The sequence below is a fragment of the Ahaetulla prasina genome, chromosome 3, assembly GCF_028640845.1.
Source record: "Ahaetulla prasina isolate Xishuangbanna chromosome 3, ASM2864084v1, whole genome shotgun sequence".
Taxonomy (NCBI): Eukaryota; Metazoa; Chordata; class Lepidosauria; order Squamata; family Colubridae; genus Ahaetulla; species Ahaetulla prasina.
In genome coordinates this window covers 7,672,907-7,689,508 of record NC_080541.1, presented here as the reverse complement: position 1 = coordinate 7,689,508, position 16,602 = coordinate 7,672,907, and the positions used below count along the sequence as shown (strand labels likewise).

At 43.1% G+C, this 16,602-nt stretch overlaps 1 protein-coding gene across 5 annotated transcripts in view; it reads right to left on the bottom strand.

Moving 5' to 3' along the window:
- The window catches only part of TRAPPC9 (trafficking protein particle complex subunit 9), a 397,590-nt gene that overhangs the window by 281,426 nt on the left and 99,562 nt on the right, over positions 1 to 16,602 (bottom strand). For all 5 annotated transcript variants that reach the window (XM_058177413.1, XM_058177415.1, XM_058177411.1 and 2 more), the window contains exons 18-19: positions 8,141 to 8,283; positions 6,528 to 6,638 (exon numbers count right to left, since the gene is read on the bottom strand). In XM_058177413.1, the coding sequence (XP_058033396.1) occupies positions 6,528 to 6,638; positions 8,141 to 8,283 (254 nt within the window). The remainder of the gene's footprint in view (positions 1 to 6,527; positions 6,639 to 8,140; positions 8,284 to 16,602) is intronic.

Below are 16,602 nucleotides of genomic sequence, written 5' to 3'. Positions count from 1 at the left end.
CCCGGACGTCATCATGGACACTCTCTGCATACACAGAAGGTCCTGCGCATGAGCAGAAGTGCCACGCTCACAGTTCCGAACCGGTAGCTCGGTAGGTAAGCAAAACCCACTACTGAAGTGTACCCTTTCTATAAGTGTAACTTTTACATAAAAGCTGTGGTGGCGCAGTGGTTAGAGTGCAGTACTGCAGGCTACTTCTTCCGACTGCCGGCTGATTGCAATTTGGCAGTTCGAATCTCACCAGGCTCAAGGTTGACTCAGCCTCCCATCCTTCCGAGGTGGGTAAAAGGAAGACCCAGATTGTTGGGGGAAATATGCTAACCCTGTAAACCGCTTAGAGGGGAGGGTAAAGCATTGTGAAGCGGTAGATAAAGTCTAAGTGCTACGGCTATTATTTGATTTCTCTATAAAAGATGAACCAGGCTCACTTTAGAGCTTTATCCTCAGCACAAGGGACACCTCTACTACTCTGCACAAATTTGAATTAAAAGTGAGTCATCCAAGTTAAACGTCTGACTCTTCCATTCTACCAATTGTTGGGAAGAGATTAAAGAATAAACTGCCAAAAAATTCAATACTGATTAATCAGAATGCGCGTTATGAGTGATATGGAAATTTTCTATGGTAGGGCACCATTTTTGCACAGTCAAAGGATATTGAAGAGTTAGCGATTGAAATTTACACAAATACATATTACAATCAACAGCATCAAGGCCAAAACCAACATTTAAGGGTCACAGACTTTGTTGTGGCCAATCGCTGTTGCACGCAACCACAACCACTGTTGAGACCAATGACAGAGATCATTAGACCAGGAATTTAAAATAAAATGGTCACTATCATAATAGCTTTATATAACCAGTGATGCAATTCAATTTGGAATGATCTTTATTGTTCTAAGCCCAGGACCTCAAAAAAAAAGACAGAATCAAACTGGAAAAGGTTCATTGAACTAGTCATCTAATCATCCTTGCTGCAACATTTTTTTGAGATTTTTTTGCACGCCGAGAATGTAAAATTAATAAGATCTCTGAACTAGACTCCATGAAGCTCATCTTTTCCCAGTGCGTGCATAATTCTTCCACGTTCTTTATTCAGGCTTTTACCATTTCTGCTGTTGTTAATTACAATTTGTTCACATGTTGCATGTTTTTCTGTATTAGACATCCACGTGACAACTTGTGTTTTATTTGGTTATTTCAAATATTTTCCCGAAATTTGGAATTTACTTTCACCACGCCCTATTTCAGTATACGTAGGTACAGTCATGCGAAAAAGTAAACACACTCTCTTTGAGTTCTATGGTTTTACCTTATCAGGACATAGTACAAATCATATGGTCCTTAGCAATTCTTAAAAGTAGGTAAATATAACCTCAGATCAATCAGAATAGAGTTGGAAGGGACTTAGGAGGTCCTTTTTTTAAAAAAATTTATATCCCACCCTTCTCCGAAGACTCAGGGCGGCTTACAATGTGTTAAGCAATAGTCTTCATCCATTTGTATATTATATACAAAGTCAACTTAATTGCCCCCAACAATCTGGGTCCTCATTTTACCTACCTTATAAAGGATGGAAGGCTGAGTCAACCTTGGGCCTGGTGGGACTTGAACTTCTACCTGACCTTCGGACCTTTCGCCGCGAGTTGAAGACCTACCTATTTATTCGCGCAGGACTGGCATAGAAATTTTAGAAATAAATTTTTAGTAGTTTTAATATTCTGATTCATTTGGGGTTTTTATGTTTTAATAGTTTTAATCTGGCCTGATGTTTAATAAGATTTTTATAATTGTTTTTACTGTGTATATTGTATTGTTTTTACTTTGGCTGTGAACTGCCCTGAGTCCTTCGGGAGAAGGGCGGTATAAAAATCTAAATAAACTAAACTAAACTAGCACTAATTGCAAGCAGCTGTGTTAATAACAGACAGACTTAGTCCGTTGAGCCACCAGAGGCCAGAAGTTGGCAACCCCCTGCTCAAGCAGGAGAACCTACCTGTGGGTAGGATAGGGTAGGGAAGAGAAGGGACCTATCAGTGATACAACATATGATTTCAGATAGAGTCCCTCGATTGGGTATGGTCATCAACTATAACATCAACTCTCCCAATTAGCACTCACTAATCAGAAACAAAATCTATCCCATGTTTAGTAAAAACAGCAGCATTAGTTAAATTGTACCCTTTACTGCTGATCTATCGTTTTTCGCTATATTTAACAGATGGAATATTAACACAGCTTAAAAATAGTAGCTTCTATGGGAAAGCTTCCCAATTAGTAGCATTTGCCACAATAACCTTTCTCAGAATAAATGCTATGTGTAAAACTGATAGTTACTATAGCAACTAAAGGCAATTTCAAGTCACCATTAATGAGAAATGCAGTATTTGTGTCACGGAAGAAATTGGATGCTGTTGTTAGCTGCCACTATTTAAAGAACGTGATACTTTTGTTCTATTCCAAGAGGCAGCATAGAGTAAAGGAGCTAGAAAAGACTGTTTAACATCTTTATAACAATCACACTGGATGAGCCCAAACAGAATGACATTAGGTCCTTAAGTTAAAGATGAGAAAATTTTCAATTTCCAGCTGTCTCTTGCGTTGGTCTGTAGCCTGTGTGTCACATGTGCATACAACAGATCCAGGAATAAGCAATCCCACTGAGAGTGATTGCTAGGGGTAGCAATCTGACACACAAACCCAGTATTTCAGGAGTCCCTACCCTCTGGCCTACACCCATCCCTCCAAAATAAATAAATAAATAAATAAATGTGTGTATGTGTGCGTGAAATAGATTTATAATTAGAGAATTTTTAAACTGTCTCTGAAAATAGCATGTAGCTTGCTATCAAGTACGACAAGAGAGAATAATGTTCCATTTTCAAAATTCATCCGAGGTACTTTTCAATAACAATCCTGTGTACTCTATTAAAAAAAAGTACAGGACTTAAAACCATTCATTTAGTGACCGTTTGAAGTTACAACGGCACTGGAAAAAAAGTGACTTTTTATCATTTTTCACCACATGACCATTGCAGCATCCCCACAGTCACGCGATAAAAATTGTGGATGCTTGGCAACTGGTTCATATTTAGGATGGTTGCACTATCCGTCGTGATCCACTTTTGCCAACTTCTGACAAGCCAAGTCAATGGGGAAGCCAGATTCATTTAACAATTGTATTACTACCGTTTTCCCCCCAAAATAGTACTGGGTCTTATATTAATTTTTTGCTCCAAAAGACCCATTAGGTCTTATTTTTGGGGAAATACGGTGCTAAATGCACCCGTCTGGCTGACAATCTTAACTGGGGCTTCTTTTTGAGGTAGTGTTGTGTCTCGTCTGATCTCACCACAGCCGGGGCCTTCTTATCTGCTTCCGAACACGGAGGAATGTCCTAGTATGCCTCCCGGCCCCAGCCCTGGCTCCATGCCCAGACAGGCTGAAGAGGAGGAAATACCTCCAGCCCCCAGCTCTGGCTCCATGCCCAGGCAAATGGAGCAACTAGACCCCTCCCCCTCCTCCACAGCATGTGAGCCTGAGGGAGATCAATTGCCAACAGCTGCAGACTGGAGTGACCCTCGCATCAGAAGACTTGATAGACGGAGGCAACAGAAGGAAGGGAGGGGCAGGCCTGGATAAGTGCTGAGTCATGGAGCCACACCCCATGGCCTATATAAAGGATCTGCTTTCTGGCATTCTCTGAGTCAGGCAAAGTCTAAACATATCTTGCTGAAGTCACTTTCTGGTCTCCTGCCTGCCCTGAGGACTTTGCTAGGACTTTGGCAGAGCTGCAGAGGCACACCTGATTCGGATTTTCGGATTTCCCTGACCCGGCCATCAGCAGAGGAGTGGGACATGACAGGTAGAGCTTTTATCTATCTATCTATCTATCTATCTATCTATCTATCTATCTATCTATCTATCTATCTATCTATCTATCTATCTATCTAATCCATCAAGTACATGTTAGATAATATATATAAGTGTAAGCATGAATTGATTACATAAAATGAATACAATTAAAGGGAACATTAGGACAGGGACAGAAGGCACGCTGGTGCTCTTATGCACGCCCCTTACAGACCTCTTAGGAATGGGGTGAGGTTAAGAGTAGACAGTCTTAGGTTAAAGTTTTGGGGGTTTTGAAATGAGACCACAGAGTCTGGTAGTGCATTCCAGGCATTGACCACTCTGTTGCTGAAGTCATGTTTTCGGCACTCGAGTTTGAAGTGGTTCACTTTAACTTTGTAACTATTATTTGCTCGCGTATTGTTGTGGCTGAAGCTGAAGTAGTCATTGACAGGTAGGACATTGGAGCAGATGATTTTATGAGCTATGTTTAGGTCATACCGAAGGCGGCGTAGTTCTAAATTTTCTAAGCCCAGAATTTCAAGTCTGGTGGCATAAGGTATTTTGTTGCGAGCAGAGGAGTGGAAGATTCTTCTTGTGAAATATCTCTGGACTCGTTCGATTGTATTCATGTCCGATATGCAGTGTGGGTTCCAGACAGATGAGCTGTATTCAAGAATTGGCTTATATTACGAGCATCTGAAATAGTCATGCTAGGGCTTATTTTCCGGTTGGGTGTTATTTTCAGGGAAACACGGTAGTGATTCGCTTAACATCTGTGGCAAGAAAGATCATAAAACGGGGCAAAATTCACTGAACAACTGGCTTGCTTAACAACAGGAATTTTGGCCTCAACTTTGATCGGGACTGGAGGAGTACCGGTATGCTAGGAAAACAGCTGATGCCAACATATCTTAGTTTTCAAATGTTTACATGGATCAGTTTCCTATTTCTTGTCTGGTGTATTGTTTAGGGGAGTTCATTATTTTCTGGGAATGCCACACAGGAGGTAAATTGGAAAAGCTGCCACTGCAGCCATAGCCAGAGCTACACTTCCCAAGCTTCAGCTAATACTTTCAGAGGAGGTTTGTGGCTCTCTTAATGCCAAAAGGGTTATATAAATGATAATAAATGAATACCTGACATGTTCTGCTGGCTGATAAGCATTTCTATTTCGAGACAAATGAAAAGAAAATCTCCATTAAGGGCAGAAGAGAGAATAAGGCACTTGGAAATTTGGAAATTGTGGGTTTCCTGAAGGAAATAATAATAAAAACAACAACTTTTTGCTTTCTTTGATGTCCAGAGGCTGATTATACAGATCAGCCTAAATTTTCTATAGCCAGCACATTCTTCGGTTGCCAAAGAAACTATTTTAAAATGCAAACAAAAAGAGCGGCATTTAATGATAGGCTTCACCTCTTTTCCTACTTTTAATCACCTTTAATTATATACGTTGCCTATCTTCTTCCAGTCCCGTTCCTCCTTTTATTGCTCACCTGCTTTTGCAGGAAAACTATTCTTTTTATGGTGAGAAAGGGAAGAGGCGAGTTCATCAGGTTGCCACCAAACTGGAATTAAACCACTGGATTTTTAAAAGGAAAATATCTCACTAAAATGGTTGTTGAATAAGAATTGTTATTGATTTGTCATTGTCACTGTTATCAGATAATCCAGACTATCCTAAAATGACATTTATTTCTTCTAGGGAGAACTCTAGGATATCATGATCTCTGGCGACGCAGTGGTTAGAATGCAGTATTGCAGGCTGATTCTGCCCACTGTCAGGAGTTCGATCCTGACGGGCTCAAGGTTGACTCAGCCTTCCATCCTTCCGAGGTCAGTAAAATGAGGACCCAGATTGTTGGAGGCAATATGCTGACATTGTAAACTGCCCAGAGAGTACTGTAAAGCAGGGGTCTCCAACTTTGGCAACTTTAAGCCTGCAGGACTTCAATTCCCAGAACTCCTCTGGCTGGGGAATTCTGGGAATTGAAATCCTCCAGGCTTAAAGTTGCCAAGGTTGGAAACCCCTGCTGTAAATAGCCTTAAATGCTATTGCTATAACATAACTCTGTTAAGCTCAACTGTACTGTTTAGTTAACTGCAATATCACTTAACATTTATGTATATATTTGTATCTCAACTCTTATTGTTTTTACAAATAACTCAAGGTGGCAAACAACATTCCTTCCTCCTGCGATTTTCCCCACAATAACCCTGTGAGGTGGGTTGGGCTGAGAGAGGGAGGGAGGGAGGGAGGGAGGGAGAGAGAGAGAGAGAGAGAGAGAGAGAGAGAGAGAGAGAGAGAGAGAGAGAGAGAGAGAGAGATTGGCCCAAGGTCACCCAGCTAGCTTTCATGGCTAAGGCAAGACTTGAACTTACTGTTTACTGTTGTCCAGTCTGGTGCTTTAACCACTAGACCAAACTGTCTCTCACTGTTCTTATATAATTCTCTTTTCTTTTTTATTTCTGGTTTTTCTCTCAAGTCCTCCATATATTATCATCCGGGGTAGGGGTGGGGAATGCAAAAATCTTATGGATACAAAAATCAACTCAACAAAATAAACTTTTCAAATTAAAATACCTTCTTCTGTATAAGGCTGGACATACTTATAAATTGATGTACCTTGAAAAAGAGGAGAACCCAGTGTTAAAAAGGAAGTCCAAACTTACCGCTGGCATTCTCCAGCATGCAACACTAAATCTTCATTGTTCTTTGCGCTGATCATGAGTTCATGTTCCGTTGAATTGAATACATCGAGGAGCAAATGGCATTGGCGAGTACTATTTGGAAAATTAAAATAAGTAGCCCATCAAACATATGGTAGCAACAATTATTATCAAACAAACTGTGCACTTTCATACAACCCATAGGCAACCTACAAAATACAGAGTTCTTGCACTATTGCACAATTTCATCATTGAATGAGACTGTGGTTATCTAAAAGAAAACATTTTTCCCAAATAACTTACCTATAAAAGAGGAAAGGTTGCTACAACTATGAGGTTGAGAGCAGATTACTCGTATTTTTCGGAATATAAGATGCTCCGGAGTATAAGACGCACCTTAGTTTTTGGGGAGGAAAATAAGAAAAAAAAATTCTGCCTCTGCCTACCAGCATTCATCTGGCTAGTGCCCTGTCAGTGTGTGAGAGAGTGGAGGGCTGTTTGGAAACTGAAACAGTATTTGCTGTGTGAACAACAAGGAAGGTGACAACAAGGAGCTTGGGCGTGGCTTAGCTCTGCAGCTCTGAGTCTATGCTGAACTGTAAACTAGTCTGCTGCTCAAAACTGAAACTGAAACTCCTCTCCTCTGCTTGTGTTTTGCTTATATTTACTACCACGTTGGAAAACCTGCTTTTGGTATTGTATATTTACTTTATCTGTTATATTATGTATAAAGAGAAATTATTGAAGCCTGCTGAATCAGTTGCTTGTGTGTGCTTTCTGGATGTGATTGCTGTTCCAAACTCTGACAGTCCTTGCAGCAAATAGCAAACAGCCAGGTTAGCTTCAGCACATTACCGCAGCCTGATTCAGCACGAGCAACTGATTGTCGGGTGGATCAGCCTCCCGGAATACCCCCAATCAGCTGTTCCAGGCTGCAGGGATTGCTACAGATCATCTCCTCATCCGTGCCTTGCATTTTTTACTACATTTGGTATATAAGAGGCACCCAAAATTTCACCCTCTTGGGGGGAGGGGAGTGCATCTTATACTCTGAAAAATAAGTAGGTTTTCTAACTTTCCTTTCTGTGAAATGGGAGTCTTACTTAAGTTCAATGTCATCCCCTTGGAGACTATGAGATTACTTACTAGGCTACTTAAAAGTATTTCCCCTCATACTGCAATTAATTATTGTGGCAACCATACATTCATTTGATCCCAAACCAAATTTCAACTTTTCCTCTACACAAATGCTTGTGGCATCCTGGCCAAATGTACCAGAACTACACCAGTCCTGTCCCAATATAGAACAGGGAATACTGCACATGGCACAACTGTGCCAAGGAGCTAGTATGAAGAACTACCACCTAACAGGAGTTGATTAGAATAGAATAGAATAGAATAGAATAGAATAGAATAGAATAGAATAGAATAGAATAGAATAGAACAGAACAGAATAGAATAGAATTTTATTGGCCAAGTGTGATTGGACACACAAGGAATTTGTCTTGGTGCATATGCTCTCAGTGTACATAAAAGAAAAGATACGTTCATCAAGGTACAACATACCATGGGTCACCTTCAATGAAGAAATACTTTTCTCAACAGACACAACTTACCTTGTTGCAGGCAAGGTACTGACACGTGTGAAGAACACAGATGGCTCAACTTCCACATGAAGTCCCAGGGACAAGTTCCTATAATATCCCTCAATATGTCCGGGGCCTCCTGAGTATCTGAAATTCAAGATGGCTTCCAGCGTCTAAAAATAGAACAGTTAAAATATTAAATCTATTTATTTCTGCCATGGCTCTATTTATTTATAAATTGTTCAGATAGCTTCAAATGCCATCTGAACAATTCAAATTAGACATGTTAAGTATTTAATTACCGCTGTAACTTGATATACACATCATCAAGTGCACAAGTTCAACATTAAATGTATACTATACCAGGGGTCCCCAACCTTGGCAACTTTAAGACTTGTGGACTTCAACTCCCAGAATTCCTCAGCCAGCGTTGCTGGCTGAGGTATTCTGGGAGCTGAAGTCCACAAGTCTTAAAGTTGCCAAGGTTGGAGACCCCTGTACTATACAATCTGTAGGAGATGACTAGGCTGAGCCCGAGGGCAGGGTCAAACACGTCATCAGTCATGAGTTCCTTCCCGCCCACAAGAGATCTAAAGTCCAGCCCACCTTGACTTCCCTTAATTCTTATCTACTGCCAATTTGCTTTGGCTGTTAGTAGTTCAGATTCTTGTAGAGAGTTTAAACTTGGGAGTAAGAGCAATTTCTGACTTCCTGCTGCGTTGATTGAAAAGCTGATAATCTTTTGGATGCATTCTGTATGTTACTCCATTTGAGGTATCTTGGCTCAAAAACGATTGCCCTATAGTGCACTGTTTCGGTCCAATTAAAGGTTACAGACACAAAGGTTTTAGCAGGATATAGATTTGCTTGTTAAAATTTGACACCCATCTCACGGTGACTAATCTGGGCGGTTTACAAGAATAAAATGGATTTTAAAATGTAAGCATAACAATAGCAAAGGACTAAAACAAGAATAATAAACAATGAAAGTACAATAATATTGATTACAAAGATGGGCGGGGAAGGACCAGGAAGTGCAGGGGGGAGTCAACAAGTTAGTCTAGCAACCACCTCCAGCGATATACTCCTCTATTGGGTCCCCAGGCCAACTGGCACAGCCAGATCTTTAGGCCTTTGCAGAAGGGTAGAAGGGTGGGGACAAACCACACCCCGTGTGGGGAGACAGGATGTTCCAGGGGGCATACAGATATGAACGTAAACTCGTCAAATGATGTTCCAATCAGTGCAAACCTGCATACGTCCATAGAGAGATGTAGTAAATTAATTTTTTTTAGTTTAGATTCATTTCAGGTAGTTTCTCTGGCTGGTCAAATATGAATTCACAGAGCTTTTAAAAAGTCACAATAAACTGCCACGAAGTGCATTTGCAATCATCGCCTCCATTATTTGCAATGGGACAAAAGCTGCATTTATTTAATTCTCAAGGAAAGAAGAGGACTGACCATTTCTCTGCACCCGAATTGAGAAAGTACAGAGACCTAGAAAAGTTGGAGCTTCGATCCTACCCTTTGTCCTTAATAGTTTTACAAGTTATGTATTAATACGTAATAGTTTGTCGCGGAAGCGACTGCCTGTGAAGGCTCTTGGATTGGGGCTGAAAGGTGAAAGCGGAAGACGTATGCTCTGTCCCATATTTGGGTAGACCAGGATGCCCTGTGTTGTGACCCAGGCCCAAGTAGGTAATAGGCAACTTAGTCCGTGAAAAAACAAGCAAACTTTATTTGAACAGCTGAGAATTACTTCATTCCCAGAGTAGTTCAACTAAATTAAAACAAATTCCTCCCAACACAAATTCCTCAGTCCTATCGCAAACCTTGGTCCAATTAGGCAAACTGCCAAAGGCCTTTCTTGGCAAACGTTCAGAAGACACTGATACAAAAATAAATGCAAGAAGACGAAGCTATCAACATTTTTTTCCGGCAAAGCCCAAACGCCGTTGCTGGTCTTTTTAAAGCCTCATGGGAGGGGCCAATCATCTCTTGGCCCTACTCCTGAATCGTCCTCTTTGCTTGAGCTGCTCTTGCCTTCTGGCAGCTCTTCTCATGCGTGCATTAGGAACAGGCTCCTCCTTTTCCTCTGCCTCACTATTGTCAGTCTCTGGAGCAGTGGTGGAATTTAAATAATTTAACAACCGGTTCTCTGCCCTAATGATTTCTTCCAACAACCAGTTCACCAAACTGCTCAGAAAGTTAACAACCGCTTCTCCCAAAGTGGTGCAAACTGGCTGAATCCCACCACTGCTCTGGAGGCTCTGGAGTCCGTACCTCACTCCCCGATGGCCCTGGCCCCACCTCAGCCTCATAGCTGTCCGACTCCGTTGCCAGCTCCACAAACTGCTGGTGGACCACAACACCCTGATAGACCGGTCTCACCAGAAAAACAATCTCCCCCTGGTACAGCCGACAAAGCAAGGAGAGCCTGTGGCCTAGAGGTTAATACATCTGCCTAATATGCAAGTGGCCTGGGTTCGAATCCCAGAAGGGTATGGCTAGCTGATTAGAGCTAAACAGCTTGAAATAGCTATATTAGTCTCTCTTTATTTCTTTGTCTGTAAAATTTAAATTTAACATGTATTATTGTGACCATATCTCAAGTAATTGTGTTCTCTTTGCTGACGATGTCAAACTATTTAACACCACAGACAACACTTCTATCATTCAAAACGACCTTGACCATCTAACCACTTGGTCTAAAAATTGGCAGCTCCAAATTTCAACCAGCAAATGCGCAGTCTTACATATAGGAAAAAAGAACCCAAAAACTAAGTACATACTAGATGGACATTACCTTACAGACGACCCCCATCCCGTTAAAGACCTTGGAGTTTTCATGTCAAATGATCTAAGTGCCAAAGCCCACTGTAACTACATAGCAAAAAAAGCTCTAAGAGTTGTAAACCTAATTTTGTGTAGCTTCTTTTCCAAAAACACCACACTACTAACCAGAGCATATAAAACATTTGCTAGACCAATTCTAGAATACAGCTCACCGGTTTGGAACCCTCACCACATCTCTGACATCAATACAATTGAACGTGTCCAGAAATATTTTACAAGAAGAGTTCTCCATTCCTCTGAAAACAACAAAATACCTTATCCCACCAGACTTGAAATCCTAGGCTTAGAAAACTTGGAACTCCGTCGCCTTCGACAAGACCTAAGTTTAACTCATAGAATCATCTATTGTAATGTCCTTCCTGTCAAAGACTACTTCAGCTTTAATTGCAATAATACAAGAGCAACCAATAGATTTAAACTTAATGTTAACCGCTTTAATCTAGATTGCAGAAAATATGACTTCTGCAACAGAATCATCAGTGCTTGGAATACTTTACCTGACTCTGTGGTCTCTTCCCATAATCCTAAAAGCTTTAACCAAAAACTTTCTACTATTGACCTCACCCCATTCCTAAGAGACCATAAGGGGCGTGCATAAGCGCACAAACGTGCCTACCGTTCCTGTCCTATTGTTTTTCTTTTCTTCTTCCTATATATGTTTACATGGTTATATACTATATAATCTTTTTGTATGATGTTGTGACAAAAATAAAAAATAAAAATAAAATAAATAAGTGCTGTATTAATACATTGTCAGATCATATCACCATTTTTGTGGAGGAGAGGCTATGGTTCACTGGATATAACTTAATTCTTTTTGCCTTTTGGATACTTGGCAATGGACAGAAAGTTTAGTTCTAGACAATAATAAAAATATTAGTAAATGAAAAATCCAATGTATTTGAATCATAAATCTTCAAGCTAAGCTCACGTCTATCCATGTACTTTTCTTGGTATTATTCATGTGGAAGACTGCCAAATTAAGAAAGATTTTTAAAAATAACAGTTCCAGATCATTTATTTAAAGCAAATTTGCAGTGAAGCTAAATCTATTACTTGTGACAGTGTCAATTGTGTCCATTTTTGTAAAACAGGCAAAACGCTTGTCTGATCTGTTGTTTTGAAGTCTAAGACTTAAAGTCAAACTATATATGATGTTAGTCGATTGTTTAAATCAACCGCAAAATTTAAATTCTATTTCATAAAGTCCCAAGCAGGAACATTTTCCCTGTCCAAAGCCATTTTCTGCTGACACTCCTCTCCTATCTGGAAAATATTTGCTATCCCAGAGGTACTGTCTCCTATAAATAACTGCCAGAGGTTAAAAGAATCCAAGGGGAAAACATTTTCAGAAGTAACACCCGGTCTAATCTGCAGCAGAAACAGACGCTAAAGTGAAAGAATTTTTCTCGCATTTTTTTAGCATTTAACTAGATGATGAGATACCGTATATACTCGAGTATAAGCCGATCCGAATATAAGCCGAGGCACCTAATTTTACCACAAAAACTGGGAAAAACTATTGACTCGAGTATAAGCCGAGGGTGGGAAATGAGGCAGCTACTGGTCAATGTAAAAAATAAAGATAGAGCCAAGTAAAATAACATGAATATTTATTTGAACGAAAAACAATAAAAGTGCAAAAGGGGGAAGGAGGATTCCCAGCTTTAGAAAATTTAGAACTACGCCACCTTTGGTATGACCTGAGCATAGCTCATAAAATTATCTGCTACAATGTACTTCCTATCAATGACTACTTCAGCTACAACCACAACAATACACGAGAACACAATAGATTCAAACTTAAAGTGAACCTCCAATCTAGATTGCAGAAAATGTGACTTCAGTAACAGAGTTGTTAATGCCTGAATGTGCTACCTGACTCTGGTCTCTTCCCAAAATCCCCAAAGCCTTAACCAAAGACTATCTAGTATTGACCTCACCCCATTCCTAAGAGGTCTGTAAGGCGTGCATAAGAGCACCAGCGTGCCTACCGTCCCTGTCCTAATGTTCCCTTTAGTTGTATTCCTTTTATGTATTCAATTCATGCTTATATTTATATAATTATTTAATATGTATTTGACAAAATAAAATGAATGAATGAATGAATAGAATAGAATAGAATAGAATTTTTATTGGCTAAGTGTGATTGGACACACAAGGAATGAATGAATGAATGAATGAATGAGTGAGTGAGTTACTTCAACAACATTGTCTCACAGAAATTGACAATACAACTGCAAGCATGAAAATGAGTCCTCCTTTAGCTTCCAAGGGACCAGGGTGCCTCTGAAGGTCAGTGCTCTAAGCACTAAGAACCCAGCACAAATCTAAGCCTGTATGCACACCAATAGTGAAAATACCCTGCACAGTGTCTCTTGGCAGAGAAGGTTAATTTTCATAGACGTTGGGGTGGCTCTTTTTTTTTTTTTTGGCAGGGCAATAAGGATCTCTAATATCATTAAACCCAAGTGTGAGGAAAAAGACAGCAGCTAAAATGTTAAGGCCAGTTGTGTGACCTTCTCCAATACAGTTGGCCTGGCTGTTTGCCAAAACTTAAAACACCCTCCCATCCCCCTCCTGCTAAAGCTTCTTTCTTAAAACAATTGTGGTCTTTGCCTTTCATGTCGCTCAACCTTTCACCTGCCAGGTTCCTAGCCCTTCACCCTTGACCCACTGCTGTGTTTGCTTAGCATTGTGCCAATCGACTTTAGAAGTCTGTGTGTGTGTGTGTGTGTGAGAGAGAGAGAGAGAGAGAGGAGGAGGAGGAGTGCAAAGGGGAAGGAGGATTCCCAGCTCTAAACAAAGGAAATCCCGGAATGCCAGCGAAGGCGGTGCTCGCGTTCCTCCTCCCTTGCTCAAAAGCCCCAATAACCTTCACCAGCAAGGCAGACCCCACGGAAGGAAGGGACGGGCTGACTCACCGAGCATCTGGCTGGGCTGACTCACGAGCATCTGGCTGAAGAGCAGCTGCTCCAGGTCGCCCAGCACGGTGAAGCACGGAGGAGAAGAAAGAATGAAAGAAGGAGGAACGGCCCTCCTTTCTCTCTCTCTTCCAGCGCCACGGAACAGAAGGGGACTAGGCGCACAAGACACACGCCAGCGCAGACACACGCTGTGTCATGCCTCCTCCCTTGCTCAAAAGCCCCAATAACCTTCACCAGCAAGGCAGACCCCACGGGAAGGAAGGGACGGGCTGACTCACCGAGCATCTGGCTGAAGAGCAGCTGCTCCAGGTCGCCCAGCACGGTGAAGCACGGAGGAGAAGAAAGAATGAAAGAAGGAGGAACGGCCCTCCTTTCTCTCTCTCTCTTCCAACGGGAAAACGCTCTTCGCTATGGGGAGAGGAAGGAGGGAGGGAGGGAGGTTGGCTTGCTTATTCAACCCTTCCCGGCTAGCCATCCAGCCCTTCCCAGGAGAAGGCAAGGAGTTTTGGGCGAGCGACCTTTTTGCTAGAAAGCGGCAGCTGCTGCCCCAACACCACCAGTTGGGGCGGGAGCCGGGTGAGCTGCAGTAACTCCCGCCAGGCTATGCATTGGCGCGGGGAAGCCCTGGCGGTGCAGTCCTTCTCGGCTGAGGGAGGGAGGGTTTTCCCCCCCTCTTCTCTCTCCCGTTGCGCCTGAACATCTGCCTAGCAACAATGACGACACGGGGAGAACCTTTTTTTCTACTGGTTGAGCTTGGCCAATCGCCGGCTTGCTCTGAGTTGCTGCATTGTTTGTTCACCCGGGGCGTCTCCAATTTACCAGAAAGCGGAACGCGAGTTTGAGGGTCGCGGGCGGGATGGCGCTGCGTTGCGCCGCTGAGAAACCACCCAGGCCAGAAGAAAGGTCATTCCGCCGGAGTAATGGGCGAAGGCTCCTTCCTCTCCGCCTTACCCATGCTGTGCGAGCCCGGCTGGGCTGCAACCCCGCCGCCGCCGCTCCTTCCTCAGCCTCCCGGGCTCGCGCAGCAGCCGCCAAGCTCAGGCGGACTCGGCAGCTCCCCATCAGCACTGCACGCGCGATTCGGGCAGGAGGTCGGGCTCGCTCCGTGGCGGTGGTGGCGGCGGCGGCAGCGCGCCACCGCCACAGAGCGAGCCCGACTCCTCCTGCCCGAATCGCGCCTGCGGCGAGTGCTGATGGGGAGCTGCCGAGTCCGCCTGAGCTGGCGGCTGCTAGAGCGCGAGCCCGGGAGGCTGAGGAAGGAGCGGCGGCGGGGTTGCAGCCCAGCCGGGCTCGCACAGCATGGGTAAGGCGGAGAGGAAGGAGCCGCCCATTACTCGATGGAATGACCTTTCTTCTGGCCTTTGGGTGGCTCTCGCGCGGCGAAGCTCGCGTCGGGAAACCTCCTCCTCAGCCGAGAAGGCTGGCGGCCCCTGCCCAGCCCTCTCACTGCACCACCAGGGCTTCCCCGCGCCAATGCACAGTCCGCCAAGTTTGCGCCGTCCGCCCACCAGACACGGGAATGGGGGCCGGCCTGGGGGCGACAAATCCCGCGGGACCTCGGCGGGCCCGCCTCCCGGCCCCCCCATGGAGTCCGTTCGCTCCCCCCTCCTGTGCGGGGTCCCCGAAGACGTAGACTCGAGTATAAGCCGAGGGGACGTTTTTCAGCACAAAAAACGTGCTGAAAAACTCGGCTTATACTCGAGTATATACGGTACTCAGTGCTCTCCATTAAACTCAAGTGGGAAAAGTATACAAATTGAAGGTCCCAAAGGTGCTTTTTTTCAGGAGGCAACTGGATTTTCTAGTTTTTTCCTTGAAGATGTTTCGCTTCTCATCCAAGAAGCTTCTTCAGCTCTTACTGGATGGTGGGGAATGGAAGGATTTATACTCCTTGCAGACAGCTGGTCATTTCCATTCTTTTTAGAGAGTTGTTGAGGTCACCTGGAGGTTTATCTGTGTCATTAGAATCACCTGAATTGCGCAAATAGGTGTGGAGCCTACTTGAACTGTTGAAAGGACTGTGTTGTAGACTGGAGATAGATGATGTTGTATCCCTCCCCCCTCTGTGGAGAGATGGCTGTTCAATTTTGACATAGATGGCCTCTTTGATGACATAGGTAAATCACCAGGTGGCCTCAATGACTCTCTCAAAGGATGCAAATGACCAGCTTTGTCTGCAAGGAGCATCAATCCTTCCATTCCCCACCTGAAGAAGCTTCTTGGATGAGAAGTGAAACATCTTCAAAGAAAAAGCAGGAAGTCCAGTTGCCTCTTGAAAAAAGCATCTTTGGAACAATCATGACCTGGGTGACTGAGAAACTTCACAGACACAAATTGAAGGACATCATACTAAATGTATCCTCATGTAAAGTTAGGAACCGACATACGAATTGAGTGTGGTGACAATTAGCCAAAGAAAAGCAATACAGGCAATCTTCAACCTACAATCATTCATTTAGCGACCGCTCAAAGTTGAAACGGAACTGGAAAAAAAACACGGATTTATAATCAGTTCTTCCATTTACGTCCCTTTGCAGCAACCTCAAGGTCACGCGATCAACGTTCAGCTGCTCGTCAAAAGACCTGCACTTATGACGGTACAGTGTCCTGGAATCACATGATCTCCACTGTGATCTTCCCAACCAACTTTCGACAAGCGAAGTTGACAGGGGAAGCCAAATTCACTGAACAACTGCACTGATTCTCT